The sequence below is a fragment of the Hemicordylus capensis genome, chromosome 5, assembly GCF_027244095.1.
Source record: "Hemicordylus capensis ecotype Gifberg chromosome 5, rHemCap1.1.pri, whole genome shotgun sequence".
Taxonomy (NCBI): domain Eukaryota; kingdom Metazoa; phylum Chordata; class Lepidosauria; order Squamata; family Cordylidae; genus Hemicordylus; species Hemicordylus capensis.
This window is the reverse complement of record NC_069661.1, coordinates 131888468-131909881: the sequence shown is the minus strand read 5'-3', so window position 1 is coordinate 131909881 and position 21414 is coordinate 131888468. Positions and strand designations below refer to the sequence as shown.

At 42.7% G+C, this 21414-nt stretch overlaps 1 protein-coding gene across 9 annotated transcripts in view; it reads left to right on the top strand.

Annotated features, from left to right (window-relative positions):
• The window catches only part of ETV6 (ETS variant transcription factor 6), a 232858-nt gene that overhangs the window by 19667 nt on the left and 191777 nt on the right, over window positions 1–21414 (top strand). For 2 of the 9 annotated variants that reach the window (XM_053257821.1, XM_053257820.1), the window contains exon 1: window positions 317–465. The exons of 3 other annotated variants lie outside the window; for them this stretch is intronic. Coding sequence is in view for 2 of the 6 variants with exons in the window: in XM_053257822.1 (XP_053113797.1) it covers window positions 6050–6118; window positions 8774–8812 (108 nt within the window). In the remaining 4 variants the exon portion in view is untranslated. Of the gene's footprint in view, window positions 1–308; window positions 466–6012; window positions 6119–8773; window positions 8813–12746; window positions 12769–21414 lie in introns of those variants that run through there. 4 more of the 9 variants (XM_053257822.1, XM_053257830.1, XM_053257824.1 and 1 more) reach the window with 4 other exon arrangements.

Here is a 21414-nt window from a genome sequence, read left to right as displayed (position 1 = left end):
AAATTTAGAGGCAAATTTAATCATTAAAAAGATTGAAATAGATCAATTTAAACAGATACACATATCCACTCAGTCTCAGTCTATACACATATCAGGCCCACTCTCCCTGGCTCCTGGTGCTGTGCCTGAGTGAATGATGCTGGAGAGCAGAAAACTGCTGTTCTGTCTTTCAGCAGTACAGTCTCTGCCCTTCCGTTCTTATCCCAAACTCTCTTTGTTTTTCCTCACAATGTCTCTCCCTTACACACTTCCCTATGGCAACCCACCAGGGCCAAAAGTAATTGAATGCACTCCCCATCCAGCAGAGGGCTACACACATGCCGGGTTATAACTGCATCTTTTAATAATTTGTCATTCGGGAACATCCACCCAGCTTGGGCTCCTTTCCTCGTTAGATTATCTGCCTATGGAATCCAACCAAATACTTCTCTGAATGTATTAAGACCAGCCTTCTGGAAATCGAAGGTACGTGTTTGACTATACTCCCCCTTACTGCTCACAAGATCCAGGATTCCAGCATTGCATGGTTATCTCCCCCAAATCCCCACTACTTCAACCTTATTGACCAACTCTTCCCTGTTAATTAGCATACAGTCAAGGACAGCTGATCCTCTCATTTCATTTTCTGAAAGAAGTTGTCAGCAAAGCATGTCAAGAATTTGTGGGGGGGTTCAATACTTAGCAGAGTTATCTCCCAACAGATACCAGGATAGTTGAAGTTCCACATCACTGCCAATCCATGCTTCCTTGAAGCAACTGTAATATGATCTAAGTCAGTGTTTCTCAACGTTTTTGGAGTCATGGACCGGTACATTCTTTGTGCACAGTTTCCCCCTCACCCCCAGGCACCCCCAAAACAGTTTCAGGCTGGGAGGGGGCCATTGCTGCTGTGAGCTCTCCAGAGCTCATTTCTAGGCAGGCAGCCCTTGCTGCTGGCATAACACTCATTTAGCTTCTTCAAAATAAAAATTATCCCAGCAGCGAGGGCTGCCTGCCTAGAAATGAGCTCTGGAGAGCTCCCAGCAATGGAGGCTTCCACCAGCTCAAAATTGTTTTGTGGGGGGATTAATTCCTCATGGACCAGCACAGACTGGCACTCAACTGCTCACGGACCGGTACCGGTCCACGGACTGGTGGTTGAGAAACACTGCTCTAAGTAAACATCATCCACATCTTCTCCTTGCTGTGGTGGTCTGTAATAGATTCCAACTACAAAGTTCTTCCTGTTCTCCATTTACGCAGACGCTCTGCCCTGGGCTACCATGTTTATTCCCTTGATTTCTGTGCATTTTTGACATCATGCTCCTTCTCCCTTTCTGTTGCTTCTATGCTTTTTGAACAAGATGTATTTCAGTTGCTACATTCCAGTCCTGGGAGTCATTCCACCAAGTCTCAGTTAAATCGTTGTATTTACTTTCTTGCTTGTCTCACATACTCTGCATTAGAGTCTAGTCTCAGAATCCACAGATATTAGGCTCCAGTGTCTCTGCTGCTATTTTATTGTGGGGGTTGCTAAGTATCTCCACAATCCCCCAGCTTCTCCATCTCTATCTGTAGTGCAAACCTTTATACTTAGGGAGTTTGTCTCTGTCTGCTACAGGATTTAGTTTTAATGCCCCCTAGAACTGGTTCATCAGGCTTCTGCCAAACACATTTTTGCAGCCCTTGTGAGGTGCAGTCTGTCTCCTGCCACTAGCCCCAAGGTCCTTCACCTTCCTTCCCAGAGTGAAGTTCAGACTGTGGTTCCAGAAACTGAACTTCTTTAATGGACAAAATCTGTGTAGCAAGTCATTTATTTGAAGTTGTTGTCTTCTCTTTGTAGTTCTTTGTCTCTTACAAGAAGAATGAAGAATAGACTCAAATGAAGGACCTGAGCCCCAGCAGGTCCTTCATCTTCCTTCCCAGAGTTCATAGGCAGATGCAATATGTTCATAGTCATGCGTGCCAGCAGTTTTTGAGACAGTGCTGGTGAGGGAAACTGCTGGGTGGGGGAGAGCCTTTGCCCTGCTCCTTAAAGGTAACTCCTCGCCACTACCAAACCAGCCTGAACTCCAGATCGGTTCAACGATCCGGAAAGGACCACCGAACTGGTTCGTGCACATCCCTAGTTCTTCTAACTTCTGCCTCTGCTGGTGGAATAGCCTTTGCTGCTGCTTCTTTACTTTCTTATTGCTTGCAAGTTCCTTTATGGGATGTTTAACACCCAGTGTAAATATTTGACTACAGGTGATTCTCATATCACTTAATCTGCTTTTATTCTGTTTATAGCTTTTATTCAGGTTTTTTACATTTCTCCAAGTGTTTTTCATCATGTCATCAGAAGCAGCTATTTGCTTGGGGTTTTAATTTTCTTTTGATATGGCCCCCTCACCAAAAGGCATAAACTCATAGAAAGGGAGAGAATAGATGGGCCAGGCAGTTTCTTTTCTTTTTTAAAATACTTCTATCATTCAGTTACTCCTAAGAAAATCCCTCATGGGTTTATAATGTTTCATCTAATGTGAGAATGGAACTAAAGTTATTGACTTGGGTTTATGAAACTGGCGTAATGGCATGTGTAAACAACATGATGTACTATGTGGGGAGAGGGTGAAACTTCATTTGTGATACCATAAAGAATTTCCTAGATGCAGCGGGTGTCTTGAAGATTTCAAAGGGGAACATCCATCTGCTGTTTCAGTAACTTCTCAAACTTTCTTGCTTTAGGAAATGGTTTACATACTAGGTTCTGTTCATTATGAAGGAGTTCAGTTGCATTCAGTTCTGGGGCACAGTGTCAATTCAGGCAGACTGCTGGTCACTGACCTGTTGGGCTTTACTGGTAAGTTGTAAAAAAGGCGAGCAGGCACTAAAGTGCAACTTGGACATGACAGCTCATGATTAAGGAATCGTGACTATGGTTTGGTCTGATGTCTGAATTGATAAACCATAGTTACAGCCATCATTCCACTTAGAGGTGGACCATGAAGATGTGATTGAACTTATGAAGCTGAGTGCAGAGAGGCCAGATAACAAAAGTGGATGTGGAGCTCTGAACAATGACTTACAGGGTCTACCAATTTTGCCTGGTTTTAGCAGCCAGTCAAAATTTATTGTTTGCGAGAACTCTGCTCCTCCCCTAAAGGGCAGGAGATTGTCTCTGAAGTTGTATTGTGCCTCTGAAAAGTAGCACATAGTTGAGGACAGCTCCCTGTTCACCACTCGAGATTGGCACTGGGGCGGGGGGGGGCACTCTGCAATTGCACTGCCATTCTGAGGTGTGTGGAATAAATTGGAAGTATGCTGCCAAATCAAGCTTTTCTCTTCCCCTTGGAGCTGAGGAGCTGGCAAGGACTGGCCCTGCAGTTGTGCTGGGTTTCACAGGTTAAGTGCCTCCAAAGTGCAGTATAACTTCAGAGACTGTCTCCATGCCCTCCTTGGCTCCAAAGTTGGGAGGAAACCTGTCACATCATATTTATCAAAGAGTGATGGCCCACTTGCCATGATGAGGGGAATTTTGGACTCAATGGATTTCCTGCCATATCTTATGCATAGAAGTTCAGAAGTTCATAGAAGTTCCAAGTGTGTTGGTTTTTGTTTTTGTTTTAAATCTATGCCCCCACTTTCTTAAAAAATACTCATGGTGGCTAACAAAGCACAGATGGTTAAAACAATACTTAAATACCCTAATAAAAACAAACAATACATTAAAGCTACAATTAAAGACACAAAATTTGTTGAGAAACAAACGGCATATTTGGGTTCTGACCAGTGGTCCCTCTAATTTTTTTTCATCTCTGTGTGGAATGAGTTTTGTTCTGGGCGGCAGTATCAAGGCAGTGTGTGCACACCTGCATTAAGAATGGAGCCTTCCTGATTTGACCTGTGCAGGATCTAAAATGAACTAAGCGGACATCCAAAACTTGTGAGTGCACACACGTGCATATGCCTTAGAGGGAATAGTGGTTCTTCTGACTGATGGTAAGCCCAAACTCTGGTTTGGAGTGATGTTTGTTTTGATTCTCAAAAATCCTAACCCTAACCCAATGACACCCTGTGGTTTGGTTTCTAGAGAGAAGTTGGTAATGGCAGACAAGCTGTCTTCCAGACAGGAGCTTGATGGCCATTTGAAATCAAGGAAACCCCTGAGAAGCTGAACCCAAGGGTTCTCTAGTATGCCAGGTTTAAGAACCACACCTTTTAGGCTTCTATCTTTTGTCAGAGATATTTTGGAAGTAAAATTACACACTTGCAAAAATATTTTAGGCAAGCCTCTCCATATCAGTAAGAACTGTTGTACACAGCTTTGTGGAGAGTTTTTTTTCTTTCTCCCCCATCCCCTACCAATTGCTTAATGCAGGGCTTTTAGCTTGAGATCCTGGGGTATGTGTGTGTAAACTAATTTATTAGAATCAGTTGAAAAGAAGATTGCTTGATCTCTTACTGGAAAGAATTTCTGTGCTTTCAATAACTTGGAGAGAGTTTGGAAATTGTGGCTTCTCTAGTCATTTGAAGCACTGAGTTTGAGGTGGGGGCAGTTCTATAGGGTGTGGTTTCTCCCTGTCTTCTCTCAAAGATACAGGTGCTCAACCTGAAATGGGATTGGTCAACCTGTAAAGAATACAGAGTGCGGACTGATTATAGGAGAATATTGGTCACCTTGACTGATTCCCTTTTGAAAAAGCAGGAGCTTTTGCTCTCAGGACTTTGAGCTCACAGCAGATTGTTAGTTATTATTTATTTATTTATTTTTACATTTCTATCCCGCTCTTCCTCCAAAGAGCCCAGAGCAGTTTACATGTTTTTCCTCACAACAACCTGGTGAGGTAGGTTAGGCTAAGAGAGAAGTGACTGGTCCAGAGTCACCTAGCAAGCACCATGACTGAATAGTGATTTGAATTCGGGTCTCCCCAGTCCGAGTCCAACACTCTAACTCTACACCATGCTTGCTTGATGAACCTTGGACCTGAGGGATATTGGGACCTGAGGGTATGTTATCATCCTTCTCTGGCCAAAGGAGGGAACTGAAGCCAGGGAAGCCTCTTAAACAGCAGTAGACCAGAATGAATCCAATGACATTTTCTGCTTCTTCTAAAAGATTCCAACTCAAGAAGGCTCACTGGTACAGGCAACTAAGGGCTTCTGCTCATTGTGCTAGCTACAAAATAGCTGCATGCTTCTCTGCTTCCACCTCCCCAAGGCGACAGGAGGCAGGTCTGATGATGACACTGATACAGGTTGACAATATTTAGGATTTATTTAGCACACTCGTATACCTTCAACTTGCATCTTACAGCTGTAGGCCTTTTTTTTAAAAAAAAATTATTTTTACCTAGGAAGTTTCCTGTGGCCGCCACCTCATTTGGATTGTGAACTTGTAGAGCTACCAATTCCTGGGCTGAAAGTGCTCCTGTACTTTTCAGAATGATGTTTGAGGTCAATAGAAACCTCATATCACTGCAGCTAACATGATAGGATCCATCACAGCTTCCACTGCCAGATAATGGTCTGCAGGAACTTGATGCACTTCTATTGCTGAAGCAAATCTGGTCTGACCTTCTAAGCTCTTTATGGGAGACCTTCAGGGTACTGAATGTAATTTGCTCTGGGTTCTTTAGAGGAAGAGCAAAGTACTGGTGAAATTCAACCCAGATTGGGGGAGCTGTCTTGAGGGAATGTTGGATTAAGTGTTGGGTTTGGATGTAGGAACACCCAGATTCAAATCTCAGCCAAGCTTGTTGGCTGCCCTTAGACAGTTTCCCCCTCAACCTCAACTTACATGTGAGGATAAAACTGAGAAGGGTAGAAAACAATTTTAAATAGGCTGTGGTATTCATAATTTATAGGCTGAGAAGTGTCTTGTACTAACCACTCAATCTACTCTAGTTTTGGCAGTGGCTCTGGGCAGGCAGAAACGTCATGGCCTCTCTAGGTTGCCATGGTCTTCGTTGATGTCACAAAGGGGTATGTCAGTCAGGATACTCAGCTGAATGCTGTCAGGGCCTGGGTAATTGAATAGGAACCTGTACTAAGGTCCAAGAGTAATCTAAACTCTTACTCCTGTAAAGAGATGATGGAGTCTATCAGACTGGCAGTTTCCTGTGCCTGTGACAGTGATAACTTTTGTGGATTAGTGAAGGTGCTACAGTTAGATTTGTTTTTAGTACAAGAGTTGGTTGGGGCTGAGGTTAGTATTGGCTTTTTGCGGGGTGGGGAATCACCTGGAAGATCCTGTTGTTTGGTCATTCAGGAAGATAAGCCACTTAGGACAACTCTCAGCAAGTCTGACTGTCACAAAACTCTAGTTTCCGCAAGCCACAACTTCTGCAAAAATGGTGTTGTCCAACCTCGCCAATGTCTGGTTCCCAAGCTGCACTTGTCTCTGCCACCTAACATCTGCTGCCCAGCTTCAAAGGTAGTTTACAAATGTTGGGTGGTGGAGGGAAGTGTGGCTCAGGAACTGGATATTGACAAGTTCAGATGATGCAGTTTGAGCAGAAGTACCAACTGCAGTTCCTCTGGTGGGAACTGGAGGTTCACACCAGTCAGATCTGCCATGTAAGGATGTGCACAAATCATTTCACTGCCTCTAATTCGAGGTGCTGAAATGATGCGAGTCTCCCCCCTCCCGGCCGAAATGTTTCGGCCTGGGGCAAGCAGGCATTTTAAACAGAGGGAGGCAGGTCTTGTTCTTCTGGTGCTCCTCTGCTGCCCCACTGCGGCGCTGTCGCTTTCAGATGACTGTACCATCTCTGCAGATAAGCCACGCCATGCTGGGGGCTTCCTGCATGGGAACAGGGAACTTCCTGTTCCCAGCATCCCGTGGGCATCATCATGTAAATGGCATCCGTGGACACCATCTTGAGTGCTCAGCAGTGTTACTGAGCCCTCAAGATGGTTGTCTACCTTCATCTTGTTTAAACTGAGGATTGGTCTGCCCTGGATTATAATATCACAGAGCTGGGTTTGGACATCCATCCATTGTGAGGAGGGACATCAATCCATTGTGTCCTTCAATGTTAGGAGAAAAGAGTGTGACCAAAGTATAACTAAACACTGAAAGGAGGTAAATAGTACTTTTAGTTGTTGTGGAGGGGGAAATCCCTCTATCTGTAAATAAAGTTCAGCTATCTTGGGGCCAGAGGTTTGCCATAATTCCTGGTGCTGCTAGTGTTGAAACAGTGGTAAAGTGTTTTCTTTTTCTTTGCAAGACACAGAAAACCAGTTAGGGTGATGCTGAAGTTATAAACTGGCTGTGCTTCATGCCATGGCAAGAGATTATTTTATTTTATTTTTTAATAAGAGTGTGGGTGGCAGTCGAAGTTGAACTCTCAGTCCTGTCTGTTTGCTTTTGTTTGGCTGGTTTTTGCAGTAGCTGCCCCAGGGAGGGGAAAAAAGCAGTATATGGAAACAGAACACAATAAGGAGCTGAGGACTTGCGTGGCCAGACCATTAACTCTCTCTCTCACTCACTTAAGACTTGTGACGGGCTGTCTCTGGGATAATAAAAGATTTCTGCCAACCGAATGTTTTACCAGCTGGAAGTTAATTTTGTTGTTCTGTTGAGGTTGCTTAGGATGGATGATGAACTAATTGATTGTAAAATGTCTTTTTTTAAGTATTCAAAATTTCAGTAATATTTGTGTTTTTAAAAAAAGTAACTTGGTTTTCATATGAATCTGAATTTAATATAAATATATTAAATGCTATAATCCCTTGCTAACTTGGCAATCCCTTGCTAACTTGGCAAAGAGGCACCTTTTTAATGTGGTGATTATCTTTATTTAGTGGGGGAGAGTAACTGGCCCTATCCACCCCCAGCACAGTACCTCCAGTGACTGTTGCTGGTGTCTATCTTGTGTTTCTTTTAGATTGCGAGCCCTCTGGGGACAGGGATCCATTTTATTTATTTATTATTTCTCTGTGTAAACCGCCCTGAGCCATTTTTGGAAGGGCGATATAGAAACTGAATTAATAATCATCATAATTAATAATAATAATAATAATAATAATAATAATAATTACAATCTCTTAAAACATAATTGTAAGCATCAGGGCATAGCAAGGTTTGGAGTGGATCCTCGGATGAAAAGTTGAAGTTGGGCCCTTGCCCTCCACCTCTTCCTTCAGAGAGATGTTAGAGAGAAAGCAAAGAGCAAATTACCACCCAGCCAGTGGTGCCCCGTCCCTCCCTCAGGAGCCCAGGGACATTTCCTCCCCCCCCCACCTTGTTCAATTATAGCCACACTCCTGTTAAGAATCTGTATAAAACACACTGAGACTGCTTTCCTAGAGAAAGTTTACATGTGTTTGTGTTGGAGTGTGTGTGTGTGTATGTGACTATCCAGTTTAAATTATACAAGTCAAGTACTGTACTTAGTTCTGTTTCCTATATAATCAGAGAGACTATCAAGTCATTAAATTGTATTCAGCTTTCCTCTGAAACCAGATTATTCTTTTAAAAGATACTGACTATAATTAACTCTAAACTTGAGGCATGTCCAGGTAAGGTGTTTAGTTCAGGACTTGTAAGTGTAAATACTAACCTTGTTTGTATCAGCAAGCCTGGGCTAATGCATACCACATAGGAATGGCTTTGGTGATGGTCTTGAAACTTCAGCTAGCTTGACAGTTGCAATAGAGGATGCTTCAGAGATTGTGGCTGTGCAAGACGCAAGCACATATTCATTCCTAGACACTTCCAGAATTGTATTTTTGCAGTGGGACATGAACTATGTTGTAATACAAAACAAATGTGTCATTGTTCCTTACAAATATTGTCTTGTACTTTTAGGTTGTGGGTTGTCTTTCTCCATGGTCTGCAAGTAGAGAAGTTAGTATTACTATATTTATTTTTTGAAAAGCTAAAATAGTTCAGAATACCTGTATCTGCCTTTAATAATCTGTTGTTGATTAAGAGCTCTGTATACCTCTTTTATGATTGCAAATGTATGCTGTTCCAGACCACTGTTGCTGTTGGACAGACTCAGCCTGTTTAACTATGCTTTTAAAGCATGAAGCCTCTCTAGGGCGAGCATCCTCCCTTGACCTAATTTGCTCAATCTAGAGATCATTCCAGAGTTTTAATTATCTGTTTGAAATGAGGCACCTGAAAACTGCTTGAGAATAATAAATTTGATCTGTTTGTTGTAGTGTGTCCTAAACAACTGATAACTGGAGCACACACATTTTTCTGACTTGAAATTGAAGACTGAAATTGCTTCAATCCTGCAACTATACCTTAGAGCAGGCCTGCTCAACTTTGCCCCCCCCCCAGCTGTTTTTGGACTGTAATTCCTGTAATCCCCAGCCAGAGTGGCCAATAGTCAGGGATTATGAGAGCTGTAGGCCAGCATCTGCAGGAGGGCTGAAGTTGAGCAGCCCTGCCTTAGAGAGTAGAAGAATAGGAATCATCCATTGCTGAAGGAGGCTGCCTTCTGTATTTCTGCATGTCCCTGATTGGATGTGCTTCCTGATTGGGTCAGCACAGTGAATCATACAATGGCTAGTCTCCTGGAGGGTGGGTAATTCTGGTTTCTTTATAAGGAGCAACTTTAAGCAAAAAGAGCAGCAGAATTGCCTACACTAAGTAGATGTAAGCAAGATCAGATCAGTAAATCAAACAGAGGTGCACTGGTTACCTCCTCTGCAAGTAGGCAGTGATGTGGTAGAGAAACCTGCTACTACTTATGTTTTCCTTAGAAAACTGTCATTCCTAAAACTTGCATTTTTATCAAATTAACTAAAAACATGAAGCTGGAATGGATGATGTATTCCCTGCCCCTGCAATTAGAAAGGGAACATGCCAGGAGAGTGCCTGTAGTGACATCTTCCGCAAGCATCCTGATGCAATAAAGGGTTGTGCCGAGAGGGCATTAGGATGTCCTGCAGAATACGTCTTCCATTGAGTTGTAACTTCTTGTAAAACTGCCACTTTGTGTGTTGAACAGGGATTGAATCTTAATTTTAAATTCATTTTAACAGATTTCTGTTTGTATTGTAATGTGCTATTTAAGAGAGCTCTTTTTTTCTTCATGAACCCTGCTGCCTATTAAGATCATCAGGGGAGGTCGGTTGCGGTTGCAACTGGCTTACCTGGTGGTGACCCAAAACCGGGCCTTCTCTAGAGTTGCCCCAAGACTGGAGTTGCCCGAACACCCCCCCAAAGGAAATTGGAATCTCCCCATCTGTGGTTGTTTTTCAACAACCATTGAAAACACACCTGTTTCCTCAGATTTTAGTTTAAGATGTTTTAATCTGTTTTGTATGATTTAGTCGCTGTTTGTTTAAATTGTAAACCTCCCTGAGATCTTATATGGGGTGGTATATAAATGTGCTAAATAATGTGTCAAGAGATTCTGTGATTGTGGCAGTGAAGTCTCTGGCAACAGTTGTTTGAGTTGCAAGCATAAGAGTCTCTGATTGTAACAAGGAAGGCTGAAGTTTCTGCACACCTATTTGAAATGAAAAACGAGATTTTGGGTTGCAGACTTCTGGGTATTCTCTTATATTGTGGACAATGGCACTACTTGGATTAATGTAGCTCTTGTGAAAGAACACTTTGCTTGCACAGTGGGTAGTGGCAGTTTTTGCGCACACAAACACAAATGAAAACACTGCTGCTCCTGATGCCTCCAGAAATATGTCCCCGAGGCCAGGGCTCAGGAAATCAACAAGTCTACATGTCTGTGATGAGTGAAAAAAATCCTGACAAGTAATATGAATGAACATAGCTTGACGGGTAAAATGTTTTGTCTGGCTGGTGCCTGGAGGCAACATTTGTTGACTCCTGCCTGAGGATTTCCCAGTCTTAGTCTCAGCACTGTTTGGTTGCTGGGTTGAGTGCCTTCAAGTCGGTGTCGACTCTTAGTGACCACATAGATTCTCTCCAGGATGATCTTTCTTCAACTTGGCCTTTTAAGGTCTCTCAGTAATGCATTCATTGCTGTCGTAATCGGGTCCATCCACCTTGCTACTGGTTGTCCTCTTCTTCTCTTTCCTTCAACTTTTCCCAGCATTATAGAGTTCTGAAGGGAGCTGGGTTTTTGCATAATGTATCTAAAGTAGGATAGTTTGAGCCTGGTCATTTGTGCCTCGAGTGAAATTTCTGGATTGATTTGTTCTATGGTCCATTTGTTTGTTTTCCTGGCTGTCCATGGTATCCTGAAAAGTCTTCTCCAACACCAAAGTTCAAAAGTGTCAATACTTTTTGTATCTTTCTTGTTCAAAGTCCAGCTTTCACATCCATAAAGTGTCATGGGGAAAACCATTGTCGGAATGATTCTAATCTTTGTGGGTATAGACAAGTAGTTGGGTAGATACACACTGTTACCTAATGCAGTTAGGTAGATTCACACTGTTAGGTAGTTTCAAACCTTGCTTTTGTAAGACCTTTTATCCAAATCAAGCAGCAGGTAAGAGTATGGAATTACAATCACCCTTGAATCACAGTGGCTCAAATAATAATTCATATATAGTCCTAATACCTGTCCAGATACAGTTTGGACTTGTTTCTCAACCTTTTTAAATAGACAGCACTCCCTAACTTCAGGAAAAAAACCAAGTATGTCAGTTTTCCAGTGTATCTGATACATTAATATGTGATATAGTAAGATGAAGGATTTTGTATTTCGGGCCATGATATGACATATGTCAGATCTATTGTGGGTAGTGTTGCCCCCTTTTACACTGGGGGGCACAACCTAAGTATGTACCTGTGCTAAAGGTGATGTTGGCTGAAGCTAGGTGGACTGAACCGTTTTCTACACAAAGTGCAACATGCCAAATTATTTGTTGGGAAATAATAAAGTACTGCACATCATGTGATGTATAACTTTTTTTGCCTTCATTTTGTGAGGAAGAAGAGGCAAGAAAGGGTGTGAGAGAGACTAATTCCAGGCAGTAAATAGCAACAAGGACCAAGCAGTATTTTGGGTTGCATTAGAATATGAAAAAAGTTGGAGTTTATAGGTATCAATTCATGTATGCATATAACATCTTCATACTGTAGCCACGCTACAAACTAAGGCATTATTTTTTCACTTTGCTCATTGGAAACTGAAGTGGGAAAGAGAATTGTCCCAAGACTTGCCTAACCGGTACACTGGTGGTCAGTGATTTGAAAGTACTGTTTGAATTATAATAGTATAGAACAATGGCACACACACAAACAAGGCCTTCCACCATGTGTCCTTATGTGACTGCACTACTAATCCAGGGAGGTAATGGAGAGACAGACCCTAAGCCAGTGGTTCGTAATGTGGGGTCCGCCAGATGTTGTTGAACTACACTCCCAGCATCCCTAGCCACAATAAATTGTGGCTGAGGATGCTGGGAGTGGTAGTTCATCACGTCTGGTGGACCCCGCATTAAGAACCACTGCCTTAAGCTATAGTAGATGATTACCCAGAATCCTCACTCAAATCAGATAGATAAGACTCCGGTGTTTAGAACTGGAAGTTGTTTTGTACAAATAAGTGTTCTGTTACATTTCTTAAAAGTTCCATTGTGCAGACTATTAATGGATATGTGTGTGAGTCATTTTCCTGTAAGAAAAAGAGAAATATTTTCATATCCATTGTTGGATGTGCACATTTTATTCTTATTAGGAGCCTTGTTTTGACCTGAAGGGCCAGGAACATTAGCTCTGCTCAATAACTTTCTCCCACAGGAGTGAGGACTTTCTTTGTACTCCCTTTAGTGTGAAGAGCTGGAAACCTCAGGCTGGTTCAGACAACCGAACAAGCCATCAAGAATGTGACCCAAAGCTGGGCAAAATACAAAGTGCTGGTAATTACCTTTAAAGCCTTAAATGACCGGGTTACCTGGGAGAGCGCCTTCTTCTGCATGATCCCTAGCACACATTATGATCATCAAGAGAGGTCTGTCGCCGTCTGGCAGTGACTCAGGAGAAGGCCTTCTCTATAGTTGCTGCTGGGCTGTTGAATGCACTCCCTATAGACATTTGTGGCTTAACATCTTTACCAGCCTTTAAAAGAGCCCTTAAGACATACTTTTTAAACCAGGCTTTTAATAGTCTCTGAATGTTTTGAATTTTTAATTGCTGTTTAAATTAATTGTGGTAATCTTTGAATGATTTGAATCTTAATTGTTTAATAATTGGTTTTATTCTGTTTTTATTGTGTGTGTTTTTGTAAACCTCCTAGAGGTATTACATGGTGCTCCTGTGGGAAGAGTACAGTATATTTCAGCCACAAGAATATCGTTCTGAACCTTCCTTATGTCAGATTCTGTTGCGGGGGGTGGGGGCAGGAAGAATAATTGGTGGCTAGATGTGCAAAGAGCCACCTAATGGCACAGTGGGGAAGTAACTTGCCTAGGGAGCAAGAGGTTGCTGGTTCAAATCCCCGCTGGTATGTTTCCCAGACTATGGGAAACACCTATATCGGGCAGCAGTGATATAGGAAGATGCTGAAAGGCATCATCTCATACTGTGTGGGAGATGGCAATGGTAAACCCCTCCTGTATTCTACCAAAGAAAACCTCAGGGCTCTGTGGGCACCAAGAGTCAACACCAACTCGAGGGCACAACTTTACCTTTACTTTAGATGTACAAAGTACTGAGAAAGCTAAGTAGAGAAAAAGAAGAAGAGGCTGAATGTGCATTAAGGTTCAGGTGTCTGTCAGCACTGTGTTCTTCTCCATGGATACACATTCTGATCTGCATTCCCATTCACAACTAATGAACATGTGTGTGTGTGTTCTGACCACCAGAATGTGCAGCAGATTGTGCAACTGCTTTTTCAGTTGGTGGGGCAAGAATCCTGCTTCACAGGAGTTGCTTGGGAAAACAAGGCTATCTAAAACATCCCACTAGGGTGAATGTTGGAAAGTGTGGGGAGACAGAGTAGAAAGTTCAGTGGAAATATGTATTTTACATCCCTAGTTGAGGCTAAAGAGCAAAATCAGCGACGGTGATACAGTCTCTGTTGCTCTGTCCCTCCTGCCTACGCTTTTGCCAGCTATCTAAGAGATGTCCTGAATTTTGCTTGTGCAGCGTGGTTGTGGGGGTGGGGACAGAAATAGGAGCTGCATCCAACAGCTGATGTTTCCATCATTAAGTGGGAAGTTTTTTGTTTTGTTTTTTAAAAACCACTAATAACCAGGCTGATGCCTTGGATTACATCAGGTTTAATAATCGCTTCTCGGCCTTCTGGCTAAGAAAGCATTTTCTACTAATTTCCCCTCATCTGTAAAGGTACTTGAAACTTAACAAAGTTCCAAACTTGAATCCAGGACACATAACAATTTTGTAGCAGTGTGTCTTCAAACAACAAAAATTAAATTAAGCTGTAGTTTGACTATTTGGGGAACATATGTTCTTGATCATTTTTATTTGCTCAAAAAGTGGACATTGGGTCAATGACAAATGCTGAAGATTTCCTTTAAAGGTGAAAATGTGAGGGGAATGTTCTGTGGAACCAGGGGAATCATAACATTATGATCAGTGATACTGCGAAGAGGCTTTGAGTGTCAGCCATACAAACCCTTTTTGAAATGCTGTAGGAATTGCATTCTTATTCTCTTATACCTTGAAAAACACACACACATCCTAGCTTGGTTCCTTAAAGACAGTTTATAAACACCTTTTGCCTCAAATGATTTGATCCTCAAACCATTGGGTGCATAGGTCCATTTCACTGGAACAAAAATCCCTCAGTATGCAGAACCAGTGAGTTGGCCAGAAATATAGGTGAGGAGTAATTTCATGTGTTATGAAATGCAGGAGCCCCTCCTCTGCTTTTCTTAAATGGCACTTCACACTGTGGGTGGTAATTTAGTTTAATGTCTGATATTTGAATTGCCCAAAACTCTTGGTCATGCTGGATAGAAAGGTAACTATATAGAACAAGTATAGTCATTTGCATATAACCTGGAAAATTCCTGTACCACCCACATCATTTAAAGGATGATGGATTTTTATCTACCTCCTGGCAGTTTTCCTTCTACTTCCAGTGTTTGTTCAGAAAGCTAAGAATGAGTTTTAAATTTTTCATTCTGGAGAATGACTAGAAAGAGTGCCTAGAAAAAGAAAGCAGGTCAGTGAACTGCATCTGTTCCAGAACGATCAGCCAAAGGACCATCATCTGGGGGCTATCCTAAATTCTGGGGGACATGGCAAGGCTAGATGGGGCTGCCTGTAGAATGCCCTCTTCCTGGAGCCTCATCAGACCCCTTTTGCTGATTTTTGGGTGGGGTGGGTGGGGTGGGGGTGGGCATCTGGCAAAAACCTTTCTGTTTTACCAGGTATTTGCTTGCTGACAGTTTATTGTTGGATGGCTTTTTTGTGGAGTAATTGGGGGGGGGGTATTTGTTTTTCTGTTTCTGTTTGGCTTAATAAATAAAACAAGTGTTGAAAAGTGAAGATGTTAAAACAAAATGGAGCTCCTTGCAGGGTTTTTGTTTGTTTTTTGTCTTGCAAGTTAGTTTCTGTGGTGATTGTTTGGTTCGAATATATGCCAGCAGAACATATTTTGGCTTCTCAAGTACATGTGAGCAAACTCATCATAGTGTCCTTGACTTTACCTCTTGGTAGGAGTGGGTGGTATTCTAGACTGGGGTGGTGAGTGCAGATGGAATGAAGGAATTATGTATGGGTCACATCCCTTGCCAGAAGAAAATCTCTTCTGAATATTCACAGATTTACCTGTTGATTTATATATGTTGCAATTGCATTTACAACTTATATTGCTGGGGAACCCCAGGCAAGAACTGGTGCTGCCATTTCCAAATATTGGTAGTGTGTTCTTCTTTAATTGTAAGAAAACATGGGGCATAATACTATCTATTTTGGTTCCTGATGTATTATTGTGAAGCCTTTTGGGCTGTTGAGCACCTGTTTTCATAGTGGGACAGAAATGCAAGGCACCCTGAGACCATCACACAGGCTCTGTGCTGGAATGAGTTAACCCTGTTGTTTCACATTGTTTGAGTCCAGTCTTTACCTGCTCGGTGAGACTTCTTAAACAGTGAGCATTGTCAAGAGTCATTATGAAGAACTGTTGGGGCGGAACCCTCCTTTTGGTGTTTGCTTTTTTGCAAATGTGTGAACTAAGAACTTAGGGAAGACAAACTGAATAGGAAATGTATAAGAAATATGTTTAAATTGGACTTAAATTCCTGAAGAAAGGTTGTCTGACTGGTCCCTCACCTTGTAAATAGTTGCAAACCCAATATCAGGACCTTCCTAAACCTGAGGCTTAGTGGAAACATTTTAATTCTCATTTGCTATGATGGGAGAGACTCAACTATTGAGCAAGAAAAGCCCTATTCAAAATGGTAAGTGTGTCAGTTCAAAGTGACCTCTGAGGAGCTAAACTTGGCCAATGATTTTATCTGAATTTCTATTGTAATGCCTCAATTAAAAAGTGTTTCAGTCCTAGCGCCAATAATTTTTGCAGCTTACTTCTTGAAGTAAGTATACAGTTTATTGTATAGAAAGTTCAGTGCCCTGGCTAATTTTTAATGGGGGCCCGGTTTTGAATGGAGCAAGGACCTGCAATACTGACTCCATCCACTAACTCACTGCTGCATGCTCAGAGTACTGAGCAGAGGGCTCTATAATCCCATCCTACCCCAGTGTTGATGATTTATGTTTGTATATTAAAATTTTCTTATATACCGCCTCCTCCAAAGACACTAGGCAGTGAACAACAACACTACCAATAGCAATTAATTAAAATAATAATAATTAAAGGGCAAACGCCTGGTGAAACAGGTGGATCTTAAGAAGGACCTTAAGAGCAGCCAGGGAGGGGGCTGAACGAATCTGGGGGGAAAGAGTGTTCCAAAGAAGAGGGGCAGTCACAGAGAAGGCCCTCTTACAGACCCAGGCACCACGCATTACACCAGGGCCTGGGACACTAAGGAGGGCCAGCTAAGAAGACCTCACAGGTCAGGATACAACTGGCCGAGAGAGGTGATCCCGGAGATATACAGGTGCTAAGCCCATAAGGGTTTTGTAGGTGAGAACCAGCACTTTGAATTGGACCGGAAGCGAACAGGCAACCATTGCAGCAACCATAAAGGAGGTGTGACACTATCAAATCTATGGCCACCCATGAGGAGGTGGGCCACTGGATTCTGGACTAGTTGAAGCTTCTGAATCATTTTCAAAGGCAACTCTAGGTAGAGTGCATTGCAGTAATCCAAATGAGAGTTAACAAAGGCACGAGTTACTGTTGCCAGGGCCAGCCGATCGAGAAATGGCCGTAACTGGTAAACCAGCCGAAGCTGGGAAAAGGTACTCCTGGCCACAGCCTCCACCTGCTGTTCAAGCAGGAGCCGCGAGTCCAGAAGGACCCCCAGATCATGAACCGTCTCTCTTAAGGGAAGCACAACCCCATCAAGAGATAAACTCACACATGGCAATTGGCCAGATCACAAACTGAACAAGAGCAACTTGGTCTTGGAGGGATTGAGTCTGAGCTTGCTTTGGCCCATCCAGGTCCTGACAGCCTCTAGGCACTGCATAATGAGCCAGTGCATAGACGGCATCACCTGTTTGCCCAGAGGTAGAGAGCGAAAGCTGAGTATCATCAGCATATTGATGAAAGCTTACCTCAAACTGATGGATGACCAGGATGTTAAAAAGAATGGGAGCAAAAACCGAGTCCTGTGGAACCCCACAGGAAAGGGGGCCAGGGTACAGAACACTTACCCCCAATTGACACTGACTAGAATCGCCCAGTGAGATAGGACTGGAACCACTGAAGAACAGTGCCCCCAATGCTCAGCCCACTTAAGTGCTCCAGAAGGACAGCATGTTCGATTGCATCGAAGGCTGCTGAGAGATCAAGAAGAACCAAGAGAGGTGCGCTTCCCACATCAAGGTTACGATACAGGTCATCCAACAGAATGACTAATGCCATTTCAGTGCTGTGCTGTGGCCTAAAACCTGACTGGCAAGGATCCAGGAATTCAGCTTTCTCCAGGACTCTCATCAACTGAGCACAAACCACCTTTTCCAGAATCTTACCAAGAAAAGGAAGATTGGATGATAGTTATCCAGATTTTCAGGGTCAAGAGAAGGCTTCTTCAGGAGAGGGTAGACCACCACTTCTTTAAGGCTGATGGAACAAACCCCTCTTGAAGAGAGGAATTAACTGTCTCTCGAAGCTAGGACAAAACATCTTCCCTCGCAGCCCTAACGAGCCAGGAGGGACAAGGGTTCAGGCTAGAGGTTGCTGAGCGATGGACTGTCAGCATTTCTCCCTCAGAGTAGGAGGTCATTGTTTACAAATGGTTAACTTCCACCTCTTACTCCCAGTAGACAGGAAATTACAGATAATTTTCATGGAGCAGGAAGTCCATCCCCTTTCCCAACATGCTCAGGGAGTCAGATTCCCTCTCCTTGTGCATCTCAGCTCATCGTTCCCATGCATGCTCCAAGACACTATTAAATGGAATTGAGCAGCTGAGGTACACAATAAAGAAATATCTTTACCAAGCCCCTAACTGCTGTTCGCAAGGGTCCAGTGACCATGTGGTTGGACGGACCTCTCCAAGCACCCTGTCAATGCAGTTGGGTTGTAATAGCTGGAATTCATTCATAGAAAACTGGACCAGTGTGCTCAGGGTATCCTGCAAATGCTTTCAAGGGTTTGCTGCTCTCTTCCCTTGTCCTAAGAAGCAAACTGAAAAAAGCCTCTTGCTATTCAGAAAAGCTGGAAATCATTGTGCAGCTGCAGTGATGATGAAGTAATTTGTGTGTGTGCCATTGAGTAGGCTTTCAAATGAGTAGTGCCATTGAATAGACCTTCAAATTGACTCTAACCAACAAGCTTGCCGTGAGGTTTTCCCCCTCTCTGTGTTCTAGTGGTTGTCCCAACATTTTCATCTCCCTGATGTCTCTGGAAAATCAGAGGGCCTGCTTGACTCTAGAAGGTAGGAAAGAATTCTTAGGAGTGATCATGCCAGTCATCCAAGTGACCGAAGATATTCCAGAGATCAAGTAGGATGTGGACAGGAGTACCATCCATATTGGTAGGGAAATCCCCTAGAGAGTCATCTGAAAGCCAGCTGGATCCATTAGGTGATGAAATGGTCCTCCACCCCTGAAGAAAGCACCAATAGCCAAGGCTTGGGAGATAATGATCTGACCATGCTAAAGAAATTGTTGAAATTTTCCCTCACTCTCTGATCATTGGAATTGTGGCCAGCTCAAAAGACCAGATTTGAACGTATTCCCAGCCACATGCGTTCAGGTCCAGATGACTTGGATGGTCCTATGGTTGTTATGACAACCATATAGTCCTGAACTGCTCCAAAACTACCTCTGCCAGCTCAGACTGGGAGATGATTTGGCATCTAGCTAGATGGTCCGCCAATAGAATCCCAGACTTGTTCCAGGATTCCAGCTCTAAATGAAGATAGATTAGAATTCCTGTAGACCATGAGTAGGCAACCTTGGCTCTCCAGTTGTTGGTGAACTACAACTCCCATCATCCCCAGCCATAGTAAATTGTGACTGGGAGTGATGAGAGTTATAGTTCAACAACAAGTGGAGAGCCAAGCTTGCCACCTCCTCCTATAGACTGCTGCAACTTTGCCTCTACAACTACTGAGCCTAGATTGGATTTGCTCAGAGACCTAAGTATGATATGAATTGATCATGGAGATCTCCTGTTGCATTATAGGAAGGATTAGTATTTGATATATTTTCATAAGCCCTGTTCAGGTGTTCACTTGTGTTAACACAGTAGCCAGGTGCCGCATCCATGGAAATGCACCTGTACATCTTACCCACGTGTGCTGATATTCTGAAAAATGCCCTCCCTACACTTACCATAAGGATACTTTGTGCCTGTAGAGACATATGCTGCACTTGGGGAGAGATTCTTCCCATGATGGGGAATTCTGGGGCACTAGTATTACTCATTTCAGGGAGGATCTCAGCCTAAGTACAGTGTTTGTCTCTATAGACAAGATTTTGTGGGCAGTGTGGGGCAGGTTTCAAAATTAATCAGCACAGGCTTACAGGTGTATTTCTATGGATGCTGTTGCCTACATGTAAATGAATGTCTGAAGAGGCCTCTCTCTTAGAAAGCCATTCTTCCCTTCTCTTCTCCTCCATAGTAAATTGATGGTTGGAAATCTGTGCTTTGCAGTTATTTGCATGATGGAAAGGAAATGCTATGTAAATGTGTGATTATTGTATGCTCCTGGGCTTACTTAGTGACATGCCCATGCACTATTGTTATAAAACAATGGTTTTAACATGTTCTACTTTCAAGATAAATTACCACAGAACCCCTGTGTATTGAGAGAATTCAAGGGTATATTTTAGGGCACAGGCTCAACTTCTTTTGGCACATTGCCCATGCCTAATAGACCTCACTGTAACCCTGCGTGAGTGGGAAGTGATTCTAGAAAACACCCAACTGCAGCTGCGTATCACATGTGAGGATTGGTAGTGGTAGAGAATTGATTATAAAGGGAAACTCATCTGTCGTTGCTGACCACCTCGTTGAAGAGCTCCTGGTAGGTGTCAAAGGAGCCTCAAGATTCCCTGGGACATGGTTTGAAAACCTCTACTGAAGAAGGGCATATAGGGTGGTGTTATTGGCAACATCTCCACAACCATGAAGTGCCTCCCATTTTGAAGGCTTGCCAAAATCTGAAATTGGGCATCTTCTGGAAGTGCAGCTGTTTAAATGGAGATGTTTTTGTTGATAGCTTCTGATAACAGTGGCTAAGCTAGTGCTAGGAGACTTGGCTAGGATCCTTGGTAGTATTTGTGGTTTATCTTACATTGGTGTGTTTATAGCTTTGGTTTCTGGCTTTTCAAGTTTAAATTATATCCCCAGTAGGCAATAGATAACCTATATTCCTTGTTTCAGGATGGGGTGGAATATAAATTTATGGTGGGTCACATAAGATATGGACGCTTATGGTAACATTATTTACCAGCCTGTTCCTTTCATCCAGAGAAAGACATTTATTTCAGCACCTTCGTTCTGAGCAATGACTTTTAATAATAGGTCAGACACATCAGGTGATAATCCTTGATTTATTTATTTTTAAATACAATTTTCCAGGTCAGATTTTTTTCACTGATCTGAGCAACTTTGGGGCCTTGGTTTCTACTGCTGCCCACAGATTTCCTTAGCCTCTTCCCAACTTCATGAGAGCTGGTTCAGCTGAGGAGTTACTTGAAGACTGTTCTAAAACCTGCATATTGAAAACAAAGTGTGTATTTGTTGTGCAAGATGACAAAAACACAATTTTGTACACAAATGTGGATATCTAATAGATACTTTAGCTAATTCACGTATGTTCAAAAGATACATCTATTTACAGTGTACGCACATACAGATATTTATGCACACAGTTTGATCAATGTGTATAGCTTCTAATTTATCTGTTTGATATATTGCTGAATCTACTTTGGTGGTAATTGTGTGTGGTAATGTG